The 22,785-nt window shown below is 40.0% G+C and overlaps 1 protein-coding gene across 2 annotated transcripts in view; it reads left to right on the forward strand.

The window, feature by feature from the left end:
• Positions 1–202: 202 nt before the first annotated feature.
• The window catches only part of SPOPL (speckle type BTB/POZ protein like), a 29,545-nt gene continuing 6,962 nt past the window's right edge, over positions 203–22,785 (forward strand). For both annotated transcript variants that reach the window (XR_001402677.2, XM_014870802.2), the window contains exons 1-5: positions 203–326; positions 15,168–15,302; positions 15,467–15,588; positions 15,849–16,000; positions 19,519–19,646. Coding sequence is in view for 1 of the 2 variants with exons in the window: in XM_014870802.2 (XP_014726288.1) it covers positions 15,225–15,302; positions 15,467–15,588; positions 15,849–16,000; positions 19,519–19,646 (480 nt within the window). In the remaining variant the exon portion in view is untranslated. The remainder of the gene's footprint in view (positions 327–15,167; positions 15,303–15,466; positions 15,589–15,848; positions 16,001–19,518; positions 19,647–22,785) is intronic.

The following is a 22,785-nucleotide window of genomic DNA, read 5'->3' on the forward strand; positions in this document are numbered from 1 at the left end:
CGGGCTCGGCCCGGCCCCGCTCGGCTCGGCTCGGCTCGGCCCCGCCCCGCGCGCGTTCCCGGATGGAAGCGGCGCGTCCCGCGGCCGCGTGACCGCTCCTCCCGGAAGTGCGGCGGGAGCGGGAGCGGGGCCGTGCAGGAGCCGGGAGGTGCCGAGCGCGGGGCGGGCACGGCCGGGAGCAGCGGGACTCGGCGCGGGCAGCGATGCGGCTCCGCTGCCGCCCGGGCTCGCCGCCTTCGCCTCCCGCCGGGCGCCGGTGACCGTCACAGCGTCCCCGCCCCGGCGGAATGAGCCCCGCCGCGCCGCCCCGCCAGCGCCGCGATCCGGTACGTGCCGGGCCGGGGGTGCGGGCTGCTGGGGGGAAAAGCCTTTGTTGTGCCCTCGGGCCCGGGGCAGCGCTGGGAGGTGCTGCGGGAGGGCCGGGCCGGGCCGCGGCCGCCGTGCGCTGGGGCGGGCGGTGTCGGCTCTGCGAGGTCCGGGGATCCAGGGATCCAGGAGGGATCCAGCGGGGATCCAGGGATATCCAGCAGGGATCCGGCGATCCCCAGCTCGGGCTCCTGCAGGCCCTGTGTGAGCGCTGAGCCCCGCGGAACAGCGCGGTGTTTTCCGCCCGTGCCCTCGTTCCCCCCCCTCCTCAGTGCAGTTTGTTTTGGGAAGTTCACGTCGTGTGAGAGAGCCGAAGGAGGAGAGGGGGTGTGGGCTGGCTGGGAGGCTGTTTGCCGTCTTTGGGCTGCGGCAAAGTTTGTAGCAGGGTTTGTGTGAGGAGAGCTCCCCTGGATTCACCGGCTGCGCGCACCATCTTAGACGTGGTCAGGAAGTGGAGTTGACTCAGGCTGGGTTTCACCTGATGATGTCGTCTGCTGAAATTCCCGGGAGCCCGGGGGAATTTGCATCACTCTGAGGCTGTTGGAGGGCAGAAGTAGGTGAGAAGGACCGTAAAGAATGGAAAACTGCAAAACAAAGGAAACGGCATGAGCAATATCGATGAGCTCTTGGTATTTTTTTAACAGTAGGGTACTGAAATCAGCAATCCATTTTAAAACGTAGCTTTGCTTTGTGACTGTGTTCTTAATTTCTTTTCTAAAGCGTTGTTAAGAGTCATAAAAATAGCATTTGAACAAAAAAGATTGTTTCGAACCTTCTGCCAGGAAGAACAATCTGTGGCAGAGTCAAGCAGGGTCCTTCCTTATTCTTATCAGTTCTGCAGAAAGCATTATTTTGATAGATATCCCATATGGTTACAGGAATTTTTACCACAGTGTTTCTGAGCTAAACCATTTGTATGACTGCCAAGGCACTTTGTTTTAACCAGAAGAAAAAAAAGATTAAAAAAAAAGTCTCATTTTCTGCTTTTGGCTAAAAGTTTTATTATTTCTGGAAATAAATACCCCCTTTTAGAGGGGTACTTAGCAGTTACTGTCACTTCTGAAAGTATTTTACCTGGCTTCTCTCTCTGGGCCTTCTGGGATGTGTGGCCAGGACAACCGTAAATGTTTGTGAAGGATTTCCAGTGTGTGTCTGTTGCGTGGTATTTCCCCCTCACTCTGTAAGGGGATATTTACTCAGGAAAGGGAAAGTGATTTTTAAATAATATGCCTTTTGTATATAAAGCTGCAAACTTGTCAGGCTTTGGTACATCAGCAGAAACTGCGTTTAACTCTCTTCTGGAAATCTGAGATTTTTAAATATCCAGAAATATCCTTGGTGTTACATTCCCTTGAAACAGCTTTCTGCCAAACTTTTAACTTTGGTACTTTGCAGCCTGCTTTTAAACTGTCAGTGAAAATAAAGAATTACATTCTGTACTTGCATAGGCGGTGCAGGCTACTTGTTGCTATTAAAAGCTTGTATATGCTATAGGCAAATATAAAATGAATTTGAAAAGCCACCAAGTTTTCTTTTTGGCCCTAGTCACTGATTTCAACTGTCAATGCATGCCGTTTACAGTTTTGCATGTTCAGTCGAAATCATATAACACTACTTTTTTATCCTCTTTTTCCTTTCTATAGGTTGTATTTCTCTGTTGTTTTTTGTGCCTTTGAAAGCACCTAAGCATAAATATATAGGAGAGAGAATGAAACCAGTTATCAACAACATAAGTTAGAGTGGAGAAGAAATAGCTGAGGAGAGCAATAGGAAACAGTTGACTTGCTCTTAAATCTCATTAACTTCTCTCTTCATTCATTCTTCCCAACTTGTCTGTCTGCATTGTTTTTCTAGCCTTTCATATACAATGGCTTCACATCTGTTCACTTTTTTTCTCTTTACATCTCATGCCCTTGTAGAAGTGGTGGTATTCAGAAATTTGTCCTGTTGAATGTTTCCAGGAGCTGTGGTATGCCCAGGCATATGCTTCTGTGTGTCTTGCCTTACAAAACTACCTCAGCCTGCTTTTTTTCTTTTTTCTTATATTTTCCTGTTGATGACAAGTGGATATTTTTGGTGTTTTTTTTCTCACAGTTTTTGTGACAGGTTCATATGCTCCTTATGGGCGTTTCTGTCTCCTTGTCAAAAGCAGTCTGCTTCCTGTGTATTTAGCAAAACCTATTTGAGACTAAGGAAGTCTTAAATGAGATTGTTAAACTTCCCAGAAGCAGCAGCCTGTTACTTGTAGTCGTAAAATCCTGAGGTCTTCAAAATACTGTGCTCCCAATCAAAGCATGAAGAACGTGCATTTTGTCGTCCATGTCCTGGGCCCTCCATTTTTAGGATGAAGCAGAAGGCACTTTTCTCAGTGCTTGACTAATGCCTATGGTTTCCAAGAGCCTCTTGTACCTTGGCTTTTGGCACTGGCACAGGGTGCCCAGAGCAGCTGTGGCTGTCCCATACCTGGAAGTGTCCAAGGCCAGGTTGGATGGTGCTTGGAGCAACCTGAGATAGTGGAAGGGCATGGCAGGGGAGTTAGAATGAAATTATCTTCAAGTTTCCTTCAAACCCAAACCATTCCACGGTTCCCTTTCCCCTCCACAAAATACGTGCATATTCACAGCAGACCTTCCTTCCTTTGATTTCTTGAGAAAATTTCCAGTTCATGTTCCTGTGATATTCTGTTGATTCTTGTCCCACTCATATGAAAAGGCTTCCTATTGGAATTGTCCCTTCAAATGGAAGTAGGAAATCTCTCATTCAGTTTGTGCTCGGTACTTAGTGGAGATTTGTTGCAGCTCTGTGAGAGGTGGAGGTATTTTAGTGATGGTAATTTAGATGTTGTAGTTCTTAACTGAGAGGAGATGGTCGCTTGCCTTAGTTCAGTGGGTTTCTTAAGAAGTGTGTGTAACTGTGTTAGAGTGTGTGTTTTGCATAAATGTGGGGTTTGGGCAACGTTTTAGCTATTCAACTTGTGTGGTGGAATTTTGGCAGGAGTGTATGTTCAGTATTGGAAAGAGCTTAACCTAAAAACCCTCAGCTATAAACCTCAGCTTTGTCAGTTCCATTTTATCCAAAGTTAATAGCTTTCCAATGTGTTTTTTGGTAGCCTGGTTTAAAATTATTCGTTATCAACTACAAGGTTTTATGTTCTGTACAAGGAATCACTTTGCAATCATGCATGTATCTGTCAACTTTGTTGTGATGAGTGTTTGCATATAGCATTTGGGAAATGTAGTGGAAAGTCAGATACTCTTTCAGCTGATTCAGTAAGTCATTGGCATGGAATAATCCAGAGAGCTCACATGTCCAAATTCCCTGAATTAGATTACTTATCCTTGATACTGCCTTGCATCTCCCAGAAACCATTTATCACTTAATTTTTTGGTGAAAAATATTACATATGCTCCTTGTAATTGTAACAGTCTGTGCCAGCTTGTCCGTTGCGGTTCGTGTGACATTTGCTCCTTGCACTGTATTGTGACTTGAGTTCTTAGGTAGTTCAAAGGTGAGGTATCGTTTGATGTGTAATTTACCGGTGTGCTTTATAGAAAGAAAAAGCTATTGTGTGCCAGGGAGAATGCAACAGAGTAGCTCTTGGCGTAGGCAGTGCTGCTGCTGCTGGAGTAAATGTCTCCAGCAGTTGGGAAACTTCCAAAGTTCATGGGGTGGGAACCTCTTATTGTTGTGCAGTGGAAAGGATCACTGGGTGAAACTTGGGAGCCAGGCTTTCTCTTGGCCTCCTTCCTGGTTGTTCCTTTAATGGTCCCCTCCCAAGAGCTCATTTACCAGTTGGTCAAGTCTTTTGCAGAATCGATTCGTGAGTAGGGCTGCAGATGGACGTGAAGGAAATGGGGGGTGATGACTTGCACTTGATTTCTTTCAAATGCCTTGTTTTCTTGTGTACTGAATGTTCAGCAAATTAATTAGACTTGGGCGTCTCTAACTTGGGGTGGTTGCATCAGCGGTTGCTTCCTGAACAACTGAAATTAGGTGTAGGTGCAGAACTCCTCTGGCCTGAGGAATAGCTGGTATAACTTTCTCCTCTGGTGTCCTACTTTCTAGCTCTCTGTTCCATGCTGACTTTTTCTTTGGAAAAGTTCACAAAAGCTTTCATTTTCCTGGCTTTCTTCGGTTTCTAATTGATGAATCTGCTTTCTCCATTAGTGTGGCCTGTAGCCTATGGAGGACAGATGATTTCAGTACACAGAGTTTAAGTTAAAAATCACTGGATGAAGTCAAAGTAAAATCTGAACACAAGTTACTTGTTTTAAGTGCTTAATATATTAATCTAGTGTTTCAGATTAGCTAATAATTTCTCTAAATTCTTTAGAGAAGACACATGTTTACATGTCTTCACAGAAGACAGTAGATCTCTGGATTACTTCATCTGTAGACATTACCTCAGCAACAAACCTGTCACTCTTAAGTGGCAATTTTTCTTAAACTTTAAAACAGATAGATTCCTTGTCAACTGAGATTAATTTCAGAGTTACTTGTTTGTATTCAAAACTCCTGAAGATAAAACCAGAACTGTTTAGTAACGAATTTATATAATGAGTGGTTAATGTGGTTTCTTCAGCTTCAGGAATGGAGCAATATACAATGAAAATATTAAATTTTAGCTCCTTTTTGTAAGTATCAGATGTACCAATGGGCACACTGATATTTACATATCAAGTTGAGTAACTGTAACAGGACAAAATAGTCATTTTAACTAACATGTCTTTGCTGTGTGCAGAATTAATTGCAGCATTATATGTGTGCATCTGGATTTATACCTCTTTTTAGTGTTTCTTTTTTTAATGCATTTGGAAAGTTCTGCATGGAGTCTATATGAACTTATTTAAAGTCATGTTATTTCACTTGTGAAAATGATATTCTGAAGACGAAGTTGTCTGAAACCTCTGGCTGATTTGTGTGATTGCAGGTTAATGTAATGCATTGCTGTACTGACTGTCCAAGTGGGTGTGATCTCACTCGTGGGTCTGGCACTGCACTTGGCATATGGTGGTTTCAGAGGAATAAAATGTATAAAATCTATTTTCAGTGGGTTTTTCTGGCCTCTGCAGAATATGTCAAGATAGTTTTTTTTTTTTGTTTGTTTATTTGTATGCATTATAGTGAGCAAATTTAAAGTAAAAATGGCAGCAGAATAATATTTGTGTTGTGATGGGTGATAAAGCTTCTAAAAAACTGAAACTTCTTACACTGAAGACGTTTGCATAAATACGTTTTATGCAAGTTCTGCAAAATCCACTGGGCATGTGATTGATCCAAGGTAAATAATACAGTAAATAAATCTGAAAGATTTGGTTTAATACTGGTTCATCTCATGAGAGGCTTGTGATTAGGGGAGTTCCTGTCTTGCTTATGGCAAAAAAAACCCAAAAAACTTTTTAGTAACTTCTGCTGAAGTGGGGGTTTTCCTTTTTTTTTAAAAAAAAAAAGAACAACAACAACAACAAAAAAAAAAAAAAAAAAAAAAAAAAAAAAACCAAACAAAAAAACAAAAAAACAAACCAAAAAAAAAAAAAAAAAACCAAAACAGAGGAAGGGAAAAGAGAAGGAAAGCACGATGTAACTAGAAGTGAAAGAACAGTTTCCATAGGCAGTAACCTGCTCAAAATTTGTGTGTGGCAAACTTTATACCCAGTTAGTTTCTGTGATTAGTTATATTAATAATACCATCAAGCAGAATCCACCTTTATTCTGTAGTCAGTGGTTTTGAATATTGTTTTACAGGCCAGTCATTATTTTTAATGATTAAATAGCAGTTGTGTTTGGAAATGTGCCATCTCCTCCAACAAGTGTGAGACTCTGCTCACTGAGTGCTGAGGGGAAGATATATGGCAGTAACATCATCAAGTGTTAGTCTGGGTCACACTAATAAATTACAGTGTCTGAGCTTTCAGAGGTTCCCAGAGTCACTTGTAACGAGGGGCTCGGCACTTGGTGTTGGCTGACTTCTTGATTTCCTGGTAGTAAATTGCATTTTTTCCTGCTGTTTGTTTCTCTGCTCGGTGTGTGTGAGGTGGATGATTCACAGCAGGGCTGTGTCTCCTGTGGACGGAGGCAAAAAGCAGCAGACTCACATCTGCTTCTGGTCTGCCTTGTTTGACAGCACCCAAGATGAAACCAAATCTATTTACTCCACAGCCAGGCCACCCCGACAGGCCTGTGCCAGCCTCTTTGCCTTGCTACTTACTTGGGAAATTTTCTTCTGGCTTGAGCAACTAAGACTGTGTAAGTGGGGAAACTTGCAGGAAACTGCCAAGCTTTGGATTGTGTGTGTAGTGGAAAAAGGGATCTTAAACAGATTATATCACAATGGTTCTTAAATCCTGAAGTACAAGCAAAACAGTACCTGGGTGTTTTTTAACAATAGAATGATAGAAGTTGTCTACTTGTCTTTGAAATTTAGAAGCCATTTTCTATTGGACTAATTTGTGAGCTGGACTCAATCATCCTTGCAACTCAAGATATTCTATGATTCTGTGAACTTTTAGGATTTCCTTTATCTCTGTGGGTTTAAACGAGTTTAGCTGCTGTTCAGTCCTGAGATATCAAGTTTTTCTTGCATTGATGGCTTTTAGAGATTACTGCTTCATATTCACCAAAGCAAGTGTGTGTGCAGCTCTACCTCTTGACCCACCTGTCTTTCCTAGGATGTGTCTGATCAGCTGTTGTGGATTAGTTCAATTTCAAGACTGTTGGGGCAAATTAGCATCAAATGCAGTTTGGTCCTCTGGCAGAATTGAGTTTTAGGCTTTTTTTTCTCAATTCCCCAGCTTTAAAGTATCAGGGCTTTTTGCATTAAGTCTGACACTCAGGCATAGAGGAGGCCTGAAATGAGCTGTGACTCTCAGAATCTCCAAGATGCTGCTGCGTGCACAAATGTGACCATTGCTTTGCCATAAGAGGTAACAGGGCAACAAATGACTGATCAACCCCCTCCTGACAGCATCTGTGAGTATGAGATTTTGCCTGCTGGAAGCAGTTGTACCAGTTGGGTGTGAGCTTGGCAGGTGATGCCAGTCTGCAGAAGTTAATGAGGAGAACATTCTGCTGCTCCGCACAGCTCTAGGGCTCCTTTGCAGCAAATGAAAGCACCTGTCTCCAGAGAGTGTAGGCCAGTGCTTTTCACAAATCTTGTGGATTTTAAAAGAAAACCAAAAAAACCCAAACCATCCCAGACTAGCCATGAATCTGCTAGAGAAAGATATTTTTTGTAACAATTGAAATCAACTTTCTGTTGGCTTATGCAAACTCCTGTTCCAAGTGCAAAGAAGAAAGTTAAGATTAGCGTTCTCGATATGGTGAACTCTTGACTGTGTGTAATTGAAGCATTTAGAGAAAAAATGTCTTCATTTAATACACTTTCACATGCCAATGATTTTTTGGAGTGAGAGTAATGGAGTGAAACTGAGGAGGGGAAAAGATCACTTTGGCTGTATACCAGGGAACAAACCCCGACAGCAATAGATTATTTGAATAGAGTAGTTTCCCAAGAGGAATTGTGGTGGAAATACCCCTCTTTTGGGTCCTGTAAAACTAGACTGGGCAATGAAAATGAAAAATGCTGTAAGAAATAATCTTGCATTTCTTCTCCAGGGAAATGCATAGATGACTGCTGTAGGGAATGGTCTGGGATATCTAATACAGAGCACAGTGGGTTTTTTTATATTACAGAACAATAATGCAAGGCTAATGCTGAGGGGTTTTTATCAGTGAGCTTGGCTGATGTAAACTAGACACTTTTAGCTCCAGCTCTGCTGAGCACTTGGGCTTTCTTAGAGCTGATGTAAAATTCAGCTTTATTTTTCAAAACCTTAGGATAGGAAGGAAAATACAGAGAAAAGCCTGAAAATAGCATATATACGACTTTACAGTTTTTACAACTAATAGTACTAGCTTGCTAATTTTGAGCTGCTGACTTCAGTATCATCAGTCATAGGTATACCATCATCCTTCTGGAAACTTGGGCATTTCCCACTTGCTGGGTTTTGCCTTGCTGGGGCTTTTTTGCTGGAATCACCACGAGGATGTGCTTTTAAGTTCTGGAGTCTTAGTTGCAGCTATTTTGAGATGTCTGTGACCCCAGCTGCCTGCCCTCTCTCTGCTGGAGTTCGCTGTCCCCAGGCAGGAGTGACAGGGTGTAGATGGAGTTTCTCAGCTGTCATGGCCCAGTCCATGGTAGTATTTTTTTCTCACTGGAAAAGTGTGGAGAGAGCAATGAATTGGCTCGTGGTGTGGCCGCTGATTGTGTCTCCTGGCAGGGCACAGGCTTCCAGCAGAGCTGTGGCATGGCAAGGGTGACATGTCCAGCATAAAGCACACAGGAGCAGCCAGAGCTTCTTATTTAAGCCCCAAAGCTTGAGTTTGTATAAACTTAATTGTTATTGTGTGGTTCCAGAGCAAACATATACTTAAATAAGCATTTTTTAATATCAGGTTCTAACAAAGCCTCAAAACTTTGTAACTGTTACAGGCTGCATCTTCAGTGTCATAAGAGTTTCCTGTGTGTAGCCCAACTGCTGTTCCCTTCTTTTGCCCCAAAAAGGAGAAGTTTTTCATGTTAGAAGTACTACAGATATTGTCAAGTGTAGTACCTCCTTAACCTATAAGTTTTCTAACTTAGGAGATGAGTATATGTTACTGCAAATGTGTAAGTATCAGTAATTCTGTTCACGCAAATGATGCAGTGATGGATGGGGATTAAAATCAATAAATGCTAAACACTCTATTTAAATTTTTGTAGGTATATCTTGAGTGTTTTCAGAGGAGATAATAACTGAACAAATTGGAAAACTGCCTGAGCTTAATAGACCTTTCAGACATTTATTATTGTGTGTGGATCATCGAGCAGGAAACTTAGTTTAATAGTTAGCTGTTTAGGAAATACGACAGCAGTTCTTTCAAAAAGATCAGTTGTGAAGGGATGCAAATCCTATTAATTAAGAAAACAATCCTATTTTTTGCAAAGTTCTTTTTTTTTTTTTTTACTTGCTAGTAAAAATTGTAGGAATTTATGTAAGCTTAATTGGCTTATAAGACAAACTCTTAAACAGAAAAAAAATAAATTTCAAGCCATAGGCATTTCATGCCACCAAATAAGTGTGACCCAGGTGGTGGGTGGCTGCTACACAAATCCTTCTGTGACAAATGAGAAAGGGACGTGGCTTTTTTCCTTCTTAGTTTGGCCTTCACAAGCTGTTGCTGCCTAGAACTGTGTGATCCAGGTGGGGCAGTGCAGAAATAACTTTGTCTTTGGCCTTAGAATGTGCTTCACTTCAGACATAACTATTTTGACTGGGTTTGTTTGTTTCCTTCAATTTTATATTCATAAATGTATTCTTTCTCAGCCAAGAAGTGAGAAAATGGTGTTTTTCCCAAGAATTTGCCTTTTCTGTAATTTGAAAAACTAAACTGATTTTTTGAACAGATGTTGATAGTTCTGTATATAACACGTATTAGCTGCATAATACAATGTAATACTTTATTCCCTGGTGATCATTTAATGAGAGAAAATTAAATAAGTATCTCTGTAACTACACCATGTTTATTTTTAATGGGTTTTTGGGAGTTGATATTACTGAATGAAGGACTTACTTCGGATTTTTTTTCTTTTTAAAGCCAAACCCTCAAAATTTCACAAACTATATTTGGTTTCTGAATTATGTATTTACTAGGAATAAGAAGTTGGAGGAACAGAGTGTTATTTACCAGTTAAACTTCAGAAGGTGATCTTTATGTCAGCCAGTGATGAAATACCAGAATTTCCAGAGAGGGAACAAAAAGTTAGAACAGCTTTGCATTTCATGCAATGTTGAGCCCTACTCAGGAAAAAACTGTCACCATCCAAGTACAGTATGCAGTACATGCACTTGGAATTTGTTCATTTGACCCTGGAAGGAACCACTTTGATCCTGGAGGCCCGAGCCCTGGGGAGAACGGATGCTGGAAGGAGGAGGCTGAGCCTGAACTGATCACCGAGCTTTTCTTCTCTTTCTTGAGGGAGCAGAGCAGGGTCACTGATTTGCTTGGAGAACCATCCTTGGCTTGGCTTGTGGCAGGCTGGATTTGACTTTTGGGGTGTGATTTGACTTTTTGGGTACCCTGCAGCAGACAGTTTGTCCAGCCATTCCTACCAGCAGTGTGCTGGCTGCAGTCCCTCATTGAAATACCGAGGTGAGCCATTGCTGTGGTCACTGGTTGATGTGCAACACCTCGTGTGCATCTGCTGCTCTGTCACTGCCCTGGGACAGCTCCTAGGATCTGCTTGTGGCACTGAGCTGCTCCTAAGGAGAGAGCTGGCCCAGCATCCTCCTAACAGGGCAGCTCTTCAAACTGCTTGATGAAGTGTTTTGTGAGTTTTTATTGGGAGCGTAGAAAAGTCTTCTTTGTGTGTTCCTATGTGTGTGGTGCTTTCTTAACAAGCAAGTCACTTTTTCAGGGAAAAAGTTGAGATAATTCCAGCACAAAATGTAAGAGACTGGGAATGTGCTCGTCTAGCTCCGAGAGGTTGAAAAGTAACTTTGGTTAGAATAATGTTGGTAAATACTCAATTTCAGAGAGGGGAAACAAGGTAATATATTTGACAGTCCTGTTATTGATGTAGGAAGTCACTTTGAATCTTAAGATTTCTTCTTAAAAGTTAGGAAAATGGAGATCTGATACAGCTTTTGATGAAAATCTTTGCCAATACGTTTGTTGGAAGGTAGCCTGTGCTTTCTTTACACTGTGTGTGCAGGTAATTAATTAACAATACTCAATTTCAGATAGCTTTAAGTTTAGCATAAGTATTTGTTTGACTAGGAGAGCACTTCAGTTAATTCCTAAATAAAATGTGCTTTGAGAAATCTCTTTTTTTTCATGTTATTTCTGCCTACCTGCTCACTGTGGGAGGATCAGCTCCTTGAAGATCTTAATTTAACATCTGGTCTACTTGCAGAGTGATTATCAGGTGAAGCCAATACCTTCCTTAACAGACCATAGAAGAAGTGATAAAGCCCCATCATGTTTGGGGTCTGGAAGTACAAGCAAAGAACCTTTGATTTTTCTTTTTTTACTTTTTTTTTTTTTTAAATGAACACAAAGAAGTGTTCAATGAAGACAATGAACACAAACTCTGAATTAAATCAGCACTGACTGCTGTACAACATTCAGTATATCACTTCATTAGGAAAAAAAACAAAGGAACTTGACACCCTTTAAAATTATGTCTCATTTTCCTTTTGAAAACCTGAAACTTCTTTTACCCTGTCCATTAAAGCCTGTTCTCAGTGCATGTTTTCCCTGGTGGTCAGACATTTCTGCCTGGCAGAAGGGCCACACTGACTGGTTTGTTGGGCCATGTCCAGACAGGCACAGCATTGCCTGAATGCTCTTGGAGTTATTGCCTGATAATGTTCCATCATTTCTGCTGCTTTGTTCCTGATAGCCTGCAGAGTAATAAATGCAGGTTCTAGCATGACAACTGTCCCTCTAAGTTGTTTCATCCTGCAGATAGCAGACCTGTCTTCCTGCACTTCACTGATTTAATTCCACCCAGTCCTTCTCCAACTGGTTCTGTGAACTGCAGCTCTCTCAGTTCCCAAGCATTTGGTCTAATAGGCTTTGATGAGGGGTTGGTACTGGGAAAGCCATTTTGTCAGAGCTTATACCAGTGGCTAATCAATGCTAATAAACAATTTCTTCAGGGTAGTATTTAGTCTCCCCACACAGAGCACAGTAGAATAAAGAGTGTATATAGTTATATCCCTGTTCTCACCTTCAGGCTGTCTGTGCAGGGTCTACTTTGCCCTGATAACCATTGGTGGCCACTCGGTGTGGTCTGGCTGTCAGTCCGAGGACAGCAAAAGTGCTTCTCCAAACGCCTCTACACTTCAAGACAGCATCTTGAAAGTTTGTGTTCTCTCTCACCTTGTAGCTCTGGTAAATATCCCCACGACCCCACCCAAATCCCAGTTAATTGATTAAGTGAAGTGCAGATCTGCAGTACTGCTAAACCATTTCCATCCTTTTCCCTGTCTTTTGGTACGTGTTAACAGGGCATCAGAAGCTCTCTTTATTCATTCTCCCATTATTCAGTTTGTCTTGGTTGGTTCTTTGGTTTTTTTTTAAGTTATGTGCTCAGGCTACTAAAAAATAGACAGCTCCTCAACACAGAAGCCCAAGGATTTAAAGTTACTGCTTTCTGCCAGTTTTCTCAGTCTTAAAAATGTGATTGGCTTAGTAAATCCATGCAAAAAAAAGTAAGGTGTTAATCTGTTCCTCAGAGATCTATCAGGAGATCATGAAAATCAGTTTGGTGTTAGTGCTGTAAAGGGGAAACTACAAAAAGCTGAGGCTATTCAGAAGGACCTGAGAGGTATAGTTAGATTAAATCAGGCCTTCCTTAAATAAAGGCCATGCAGAAAGTGGAAGCAGCCTCTGAAGCACAGATGCCATGGGTAGGACAGGTACAGAGACAAGGCAACAGATGGACCTGAAAATAATTGCAAATAACTACCTTTGCTTAGAGTTAAATTCTCAGTGAATCAAGCTGATTTAGCTGTGAGACGGGAGTAGGCAGATAACTACTGCTAGCTGGCCCAAGGTCACTGAACACTTTCTTAAAAGAGATTGTGTACAGCAGTTATTTTCAGGCTTTTCCAATTTAGAAACCCCTTCAGAGCAAATTTGGCTCAGATCTGCTGCTCCTTCATGGTTACTGGGAGCTGACTGGTCTAATGGGCTGAAGAATTGAGGTACAGATGAGAGATGAGACAGTCTTGTCTGTGCATCTCATGCAAATGAAATGACAGAATAAGGAATGGGCTGTATTTCTACTTGCTTTTAGCTTTGGAGAATCGAGGAGCAGTGAGCAGGTTCAGGAAGGCTGAGGTAAGCTGTTCTAACCCTTTCAGGGTATGGTTCTATGTCAAAATTCGCTGCATCTGGGGAACAGCTTCAGTTGTCACCACTGAGTAGGATGTGCTTCCAGAAATAATGGTAATGTAAGTGCTAATATTTACTTTATGAAAGCAAAAGTTCGTATGTATCCTCCCCAGGAATTTTACTCTGGGTGATTCTGTACAGAGAAGCAAAACCATTTGTAAACAGGTAAGCAAAACCGATGTAAACACAACATGCACAATATGTGTGTTTCCTGCCTAAAAAAATTAGAAGCAAACAAGTTCAGTTATCTTAAATTTAGGGATGATGTTTGTTTTTCATTTATGGAAAGTACTAATGAAGTACTGAATATTGCCACAAATATAAATTTGATTTGGGGAAAACTCATTTGTTAAAGACAGCTGAGTTGTATTTATGATTAGTTTTTCAATGTGTCGGGGATCCATATCTTACAGGAGACCTATTCAATATTTTGTTTTCACCTTGTCATAGCAGATCTGTTGGTAGAGATTCATTAAGGGGTATGATTATAAAGCATCTGCTTCCTCATCTGGTAAAAACTGAGAATTAACTTTCTTTTAAAGGTCTTATGCTTCTGTGATTCAGAGCAATCACCTGTCAGTAGACTTTGATGTGGAAGGGCTGCTTCATACCATGAGTGAGCAGTGCCAGAAAGGCAGTGGGGGGGTGAAACATCCAGTGAGGATCACAGCATTTCACAGAACAGAATTCTTCCTGGAGGAATAATGAACTTATTACACCATGACTGAACTGTACGTGCTCTTGCAGTGTCTTTTTACCAATGTTTACATAAAACCTTGTTTCTGAGTGTTGCTCCATCCCTGGAGAGTTCCATCATGATTAGTGATGTGCAGTCACATCTTTTGAGGTAGGCAGTGCTGTTCTGTCATAGCTATGCAGAGCTGTGAAACAGTCAAATGTTGCAGAAAGATGGTTGCTTTTAAGTGATAGCAGGATATGTTTAAAGAAGCTTTCTTTACTAAGAGAAAATGTTTTGTGGCAGAAATAATATGTTTTTTCCTGGTTTGATTAGGGTTCATTTCACTTTTTAGCAGTTTAATGAAGCGGCTTAAGCGAGAGGCTGTGCTTGTACAGGAATCTGTCCACAGCTGACAGCAAATCCTCCCTTAAAGCAGAGCCAGCCAGGAGCCCACAGCTGCCCTCTCATTGCCCACCTTTCCTTGGGTAGCCGGGTGTGAGGGATCTGGGCAAGTGACCCAGTTCCTGATGTGCACGAGGAGCTGTAGTGCTCTGTTAGGCAGTGGTAGTTCATAACAAAATCACTTTATTTGTCGTTGGGAGCTGACTGAAAGTGTTTTCTGGCTTTGTCCTTCAAGAGGGAACGAGCACGTGGTTGTGGGGATTATAGTTCTTCAGCTGTGTGTTGGTGTTAAAGATAGAAGGCATCTGTGAAAGAAAATACTGCTTGAAATGCAGGTTTGTTTTCTTACCCTCCATTCAGAAATCTCCGGGTTGTGTGAACCCATTCTGCTCCCAGGTGGCTGAGTGTTCTTGTGAATTGTGTCTGGGTGGATAACGAAGGCATTGTACCACTGAGTTCTGCAAATCAAAGCAGAGCCTGAAGAAAACTATGACACTTCTGGAGTGGTCAAAGTGGTAATTTGCAAAGAGGGTGTTGAAATATTGTCATTAGTGGTGGTGTGTGATGCAGAGGTGCTTATTTTTGTAAATTACTGTGTGAGGGCTCAGCCTGCAGGTTTTGAGCGCCAGTGGTTGTTAATGTGTGACACCCAGCAGGGCCATTGTCCTCTTTTCAGGTTTAATTTTCAGATGCATCATTCAATAAACACAGTAATATGAGTTTTTGTATTTCCCACACTTAACAAGGGTGAACAAAATGTGTGAATTACATTTTTTAGGAGAATTACTGAAGCTTGGATTGCTCTCTTGATACTATAAACCTACAATAAGTGGCAATGTCAAGGGTTCCCACCCCACCTCCTCCTGGGGAGATGTCCAGTGGACCTGTGGCTGAAAGCTGGTGTTATACACAGGTAATCTACATAAATTCCAGTGGCTTTGTTTTCTATTATTGTCATAATAATTGTTTAAAAAAACTAAAGTTATTGACATATTAAAAAATAATCTAAGTAGTTCTCCTAGTTAATGCTTGATATGTAAGTTAAATTTTCTTAACATTTTCTGATCTTTTGTTCAGGTTAAAGTAGTAAAATTTTCATACATGTGGACCATTAATAACTTCAGTTTTTGCCGTGAAGAAATGGGTGAAGTTTTAAAGAGTTCTACATTTTCATCAGGGCCAAATGACAAAATGAAGTGGTAAGGTCTTTATTTGACAAAGTGCTTTGGTTTTGTTTTGGGGTTATTTTGCTCACAAAAGTTGTAAAATTAAATAACAAATAAATATTAAAACTTGGACGCTTCTTGGAGGGTTACTGTAGGCATGGATTGGTTCTAATTTCAAAATGTAATCACAAAGGAAACATTTATTTTAGTAGCATTTATTATTGTGTCTTTTAAAAATATTTCTGAATTTATTGAGTACCATTTAAAAATTACAATTTCTCAATTTTTTTCAGGTGCCTGAGAGTGAATCCAAAGGGATTAGATGATGAAAGCAAAGACTACTTGTCATTGTATTTGCTTTTAGTCAGTTGTCCAAAAAGTGAAGTCAGAGCAAAATTCAAATTTTCCCTGCTGAATGCTAAAAGAGAAGAAACAAAAGCAATGGGTAAGGGAATATTAATGGGGTTATGTAAGAATATCAGCAATGTAATTTTTTTCAGTTGAGAGCAGAATTTATTATTGAGATAAACTTTTAAAATACCTTTTTAAAATTTCCTTTTAGAAACTTAATTATAAAATCCTGTTCACGTTTCACACGTTTCTGATCACTGAGCTATGTTAATTCTATCCTGAGCAGTATAAATTACAGCACATTGCCAACTGCTGTCACTCCAGGTCCTTGTCACTTAGTTTTTCCAGCAGATTATTCTTGTTTCCTGTTAGTAGAGGTATATTTGCTTTGTTTGTAGCTACAGTGGAAATATTCGATTTCCATTGTTACATAGGATAAACAGACATGGCTGGGGTTTTTTTAGGCATCCTTTGCAATATTTTGGTCTATTTCAGCTGATTTGCACTGTAATCAGTTTAAAAACATGTGCCATCTACCCTAGGAATTAGAAGAGTTTGGAATAACTGGTGATTTGATTTAATTGCTGTGTTGATATGGAAAATGTATGGAAGGCTCTTAGTTTCAAACTTGTGAGCACAACCTTCATTGGAAATGCTTTTTGGGAAAGCTGGGATTCTTGTGGAAAGGGATAATTTAATGCTGGTCTGCACTGAATTTGTTCTGCTGCAAGCCCTATATGTGAAGAATATCTATTTTTCTTCCCTTCTACTCCAGGGTTTAAGAGATGTTTCAGGTCCTGTTTTGTTGCAAGTTTTGCATTTTTTACAAAAAAGTCTGTAGTTCTGCAGTGAACCTAAACTTCATGCTATTTCTCCTTAAGTAACTAGGCCCACTTGTAATCTTCAAATTAAATCCGCAGAATTGAGTTCAAATGTAAAAATTAAATTATTGGACTCTTTGGAAGGAAGGTAAATAATGTGTTTCACATGCATGTTCCACTCTACTAATCCTCTTACACTCATGGTGATGGTTTCTTGGGTCCCTGCAAACTTCCTGCTTCTGGAGTTTGTATGAGCAAAACTTCATGTGTGTACATTTGGAGAATGTGTACGTTTGGTCTTGGCACAGCCCAGGAGTGGATTGGTATTTGTACTAAAATGTGAAACTGCATCAAAACCTATTTGTAGATAATCACAGAAGCACAGAATTGTTGAGTTTGCACTGGAGCTCTGGAGGCTGGCTGGCCCCAAAGCCCTGCTGAAAGCAGGATCAGCCTGAGCAGTTTGCTTGGGACTTCTGGTGCTTTGAGATCTCCAAGGATGGAGACTCCACAGTTTATCTGGGCAATTTATTTTAATCTCTAGCCAGGTCCTGCTGGCCCTTTTTCGCCTTAGGGGTTCACTGTGGGTTCTTGTTGATTTGTTGTCCCCCAGGACCCCAGTCTCCAATGAGCTGTTTGTTCCTGACCAGTGGATCTGTAGCAAACGCCCAAATCCTGACCCATCAGCTCTCTGCTGGTTCATCATCCACTGCAGTGCTAAAAATCTTGGAGTGGGTGTGACTTCAGCTTCTGCAGTAGCTGTGCTGTGTTGGGCACCACAGGAGTGATAAATATCTTTTCACTTTGGGAAGTTACCAACAGAAGTCTTATTTCTTGGACTCTCCAGCCATTTGCCATCTGCTTCTGTAGATGCTGTGTATTTACTGAGACAGGAGAATGATACCTCACTTCCAATGTCCCTTGTAAATTGATAATTCGTGCATAGGCTGCTGCTTCAAAGGGTGAAGCTGTGTATGAAACAGGTAGCAAACTAACATTTTAACTTTATTAGAAGAAAAATACATTTGCACTTTTGTGCTGCTCTATTTTGGTTCTTAATTTTGGGGGTTAACACTGGATGTTGCTGCTAAGAGTAAAATCTAAATCTGCAGAATAAAGAATTGGGCTGAATCTAGACAAGAAATTTTTGAATGCTTTTGGGAACATGATTTTCTGATTTTTTTTTTTTTTAATTCAATGAGATGAGGTTTAAAATTGGTGAAAGTTTCCAGATGCTGAGAAACTAGACAATATTTTTTAAAGTGTGGTTTTTCTTCCTTGGTATACAGATTTTCAGATCTGTGAACAGTGTTGTGTGTTTGTTCTGTTGCCCTCAAAGCTCACACTGCACTTCAGTGAGTGCATTTCCCTCTGCTGCTGCTCTGCGTGAGCAAAGGGTTGATACAGGAGCGTGATGAGGTGACAGGGATGGAGACCTCACACCTCCTACAGTGTCAGCTCCTGGGTGGCTCTTCAGTGTATTCTGAAAATACAATTAAAATCTCTACAGCATATTTTGTTTGATATAATCCTAGTGAAGAAATGTTCTGGATATAATTTTTCCAGCTCTGGGAGGTGAGGGCAGTGTGTGACATGTGTGTGTTTTCTGTGGTACATGCCCAAGCGTGTTCCAGTGGTGCTGCCAAGGTCAATAGTGTAGGGAAGTCTGGCTTTGCTGATGGCTTTATTTTGGAGGCTGTAGAAGGAATGATATTTTAACAGATTCTGTCATGAAAAACACTTTGCATTTATTACAAACTTCTGGCTTAAACTTCTAAAGTGCTCTCTGGAAGGCTGAAGCATCTCTGCCTACAGCAGATGAGACGGTGATGTTTTTCTTGCCCAGCTTTTTGGAATGAAAGAAAAGTTCTTTCTTTAAGAACTGTTCATGAGATCCCTCCCCGCTTCCCACTCTGATCTTATTTCAGTATTCTTGCTGTCTTCATTTTGAAAAATCTTTCTAAATTTAATTCAGAATGTGCTTTATTCCACTTAGATTCTCAAAGCCATTCCCAAATAACAGCTTTCGTATATGGTGCTCTTTCCTGTGGCTTAATTTGGGCAACAAGTGGCCACTTTTCAGTCAACCAGCCATGTAAAATGCGTGATCTTACTGAATTTGCATGTGTTTGCACTGAGATGACTGTGGGAATTCTTTTTTGGCTGTGAAAGTTAGAAAAAAAACCCTTGTGTGGTCACAGCAAATCTGATGGATTAAAAAAAATAATTCTCGTAACTCGGGCCAAAAGGTAAATCTAATTAATATCTTTTTTGACCAAAAACAGTTTAGTAATTGAAAGCTTTCATTTCTGTTTTGCTATTTTAATGCTTCTACTGTATTTCAAACTAATTTCAACCTGTGAAACAAGATTTTCCATTTCAGGAAGAAGTCAAACCAGATTGTTATGACAACTGCAGAGCGTTGTCAGGATGGGTTTGTGGTGACAAATTCATTGTAATGGTGCTTCCCTGTGAACAATTCCTGTTTTGACACATTGGCATTCTTAAACTGAAAACCTCCTTGTGCTGGATGGTGCCTGAGAGATCTAAGGAGATATGGTTTGAATTACAAATTGTGCTCCACTAAGTTCTGTCAAGTGTTTTATAAAGTAACACTCTTACAATATTAAAAAGGTTTTAATCAGTTCTGTGTTTTCTAGACATGTGACACGTGATCCAAATGTGTGAAACTGATTATTTTTTTATTAACACTTAGTCTTGGTGTGGAGTTAGGAGTTACTTGTTAATATTTTCCTTTAACTTGCTGTATCTGTACACAATTTTTTATCAGAAAGCCAAAGAGCATATCGATTTGTCCAAGGCAAGGACTGGGGGTTTAAGAAATTTATCCGAAGAGATTTTTTGCTAGATGAAGCTAATGGTCTTCTACCAGATGACAAGCTCACATTATTTTGTGAGGTGAGTATTAATTTTTAAGTAATAAAGTTTTGAATAAAATGTTTCCTGCTCTAATAGAGATTTATGTTGATTTAAACAGTAACATACTCTAAAATTGTGTTCTGAAAACTATAAGCTTGGTAAAATATACATTGCTTTGTCTGCATTGCATTTTGTTCTGTTTTTTGGTGCTTGTACGCTGGGGTGTAAAATATTGAATTGATCACTTGTAAACTGCTGGACTTCTCTATAAATTTGCCACAGTTACATGAGAATTAACCGTAGAATTATTTATGCCAGTGGTGGCTGGTGTGTGCTGTCTACAGAAATGCTGTTTTACTGAGGTCACTTGTATTTAAAGAAATTGTATTTGGAGTTAGAGGATTGGTTTTCACTGGATAAGCAGAAGGAAATGTTTACATACTGGTTCATGTTATAAAAGAAAACCCAACTGATTGTCAGAATCTATATTCCTTTAATATTCTATTTGATGGCCTTAACCAATGGACAGGTTTTTCCAGTAAATTAAACTGTTTATTTTTGGACTAATTTTTACATTTTGTTTTCTGAGTGCATGCAACTATCTTGTAGAAGGTGTGCTTGATACTAAAAATTAATATTGAGAGCTGTGGCATAAATTTAACTTCATGGTATATTGTGGGTCCCTTCTATAATATCATTTATGTTCATAACCTAAATTTTCATATTAAATTTCAGTAAAAAGCTTACTCAGTGATAAAAATGGAAAGTAGGGAAAGTAGCAGTGTAAGTGGAGTGTATGTTGAATATACATTGGCTGGTTATCTGGGCTGCCATAAAGTGATTAGTGACTTAGGAGGATGATAGATGCTCTAACTGCTAATAAGTTTGCTTTGATCTGTGTATTTACAGGAAATGTGTAAAATTGTCTTGGCAAGATTACAATTTAATTATATGTCATTATGCTGGGTAGGAAGAATAATTGAAATGTGGCCCTTGAGACTAGATATTGCAAATATAGTGCATCTTATTTTCACTTAGACAAGTTAAATGAGCTGCATGATAAATTTGTTATGAATACAATTATTTGGGTGATAAAAGCAGATATAACAAGTGTTTAATGGTTCTGTAAAGATACTTTTGAGTATTTTCTTTTCTTAAGTTGTCCTCCTAATGAATACTTTGATGTAAATGAACAGCTCTTAAAAAGTAGCATTTGGTTTTGGAATAGATCACTCTCTAATTTTAGAGATTAAGTTTGTTTAAAAAAAATACGTAGAAGAAATACTGAATTTCCACAGAGAAATATTGTTATTTAAATTCTGAATTTAGCTGTTTCCATACAAAATGTCTTGATGTTTTAATGTGAGTGGGTTTTGTGAAGTGTTGGACCTACTCTGATTATAAATGTGGAAGGAAGTTAAACATTTAGTTGTTCACAGTGAGCATGTTAAAATAACTTCTAGCTTGTTTCAGGATGAACAGAAAAACTTGGAAATCCAAATATTTTAAGAATTTCTTTCTTTGGATGTGTGATGCCAGCTCTTCAGCTGTCCTTAGAAATGACAGGTGTTGTTTGAAGGACCTATTTCTATAGACAAGCCTGAGGTTTTTGTCATTTTAAAACTTTACTGTTAAGCTCCAATTTCCATGTTTGCCTTCTTACTTGTGTCCTCTTTGGAAAACTGAGGAAACCACTCTTTACCATTTCTTAAGCCTATATTCCACTTGGCTTGATAAAAGTTGTCAGATATAGCAGGTATTTAGTGAAGGTCACTGATTACTGATTGTTGGTTGGCCCTTCTTCCTGTTGGCTTGCAGGAAGATTATTTGATTGTCTTTGGCAATCTGTGTTGCCAGAGATTCTCCAGATCAGCTGGATATGCCCTTGGATTGGACCTGAAGGGTTGTTAAGTTTAATACTTTATAAAGTCTAGTGCTGCCAGCAACAGCTAGTGATTAAATACAACCTCAGGTTTTTGGGCACACTGATCTCTGACTGAATTCTCCCTTTCCATATAACCTGTAAGTACTGAAGCCTTGCAGATGTTCCAATTGCTAATGGAATAGAATGTTTTCTGCTTTCACAGATCTCTTACCTGCCTTAGTGAAATCCAAGGAATCATTTATATCACCCTTACCATTAGATTTCCACAGATTCAAAATCAAGAAAATAATGGATATTATCCCTGTTAAATGTCATCACAGAACTTGTTTAAGTTGACAAGTTTTCCATAGTTATATGGGATTAACTTGATTGGATTTCAGCTTTATTTAAATAAAGTATAATCAGAGGATACACTTGATTTATGGCATGCCATCTGGGCAAGTGAGATATGAAATATCAGACCCCTATAATCCTTTGTATTTAGAATATTTAAAGGACAATACAGGCCAGGTCACTCGGATGGGAGAGACTTAAATTAAACCTTTGCTTGGGTTATATCTTAAAATGATAACCTGCAGCAAATCGTTTTGTTGCACAACTCTCAATACATATTAGAAGCCATTGTAAAGCAGAATTTTGGAAGGTCAGAGTTGAGTTTAAGTGCACTTAAGTGTGTAGATGACTTTCCCTAGGAACTGTCTGTAGCTAACAGGAGGATGCTGTGTGGACAACTGGGACCATGAACTGTGAGTCAAGGAAAAGCAGAACTCTCCTCTGGCAACAGAAGATGAGCTTGGCTAAACTAAAACTTCTTTGTGTGTATGTATATCTCTTGAAATCACCGTGTGTATGAAAACTGGGAAATAGCTCTATAGGTTTTTTTCTATATTATAAAGGTACACTGCAACTGTGAAAGGGAAATTTTGCTGTGCTTTGGGTTTCTTCTCTTAAGGTGGTAGAATATAAAGGAATTTCTTGTATTCACAGGGGGGTATGAGATGATACAGGGAATTAGGCAGTGATCCAAATCCCCAGGCTGCTGTCATAATTGGATCATCCTCCTCCTCTTCTGGTCTGGAGTTTGGCTTGCAGTGCTGCAACTTTCTATGAAGCTGAACTGTGCTGTTTTTGCTTTATGCCAGATTTAGTCCAGATGCCTTTGAAAACCAACCAAGGCCCTGATCCTAACAGTATCAGCATTTTCTCCTAAGATCTAATCCTAATTTTCTGTATTTGGGAGATGGTGTGATCAAGATCTTGTAGTATGGCCTGTTACAAAGGTTTTATTCTCAG

The sequence above is a fragment of the Sturnus vulgaris genome, chromosome 7 (genome assembly GCF_052056855.1).
Source record: "Sturnus vulgaris isolate bStuVul1 chromosome 7, bStuVul1.hap1, whole genome shotgun sequence".
NCBI classification, from domain to species: domain Eukaryota; kingdom Metazoa; phylum Chordata; class Aves; order Passeriformes; family Sturnidae; genus Sturnus; species Sturnus vulgaris.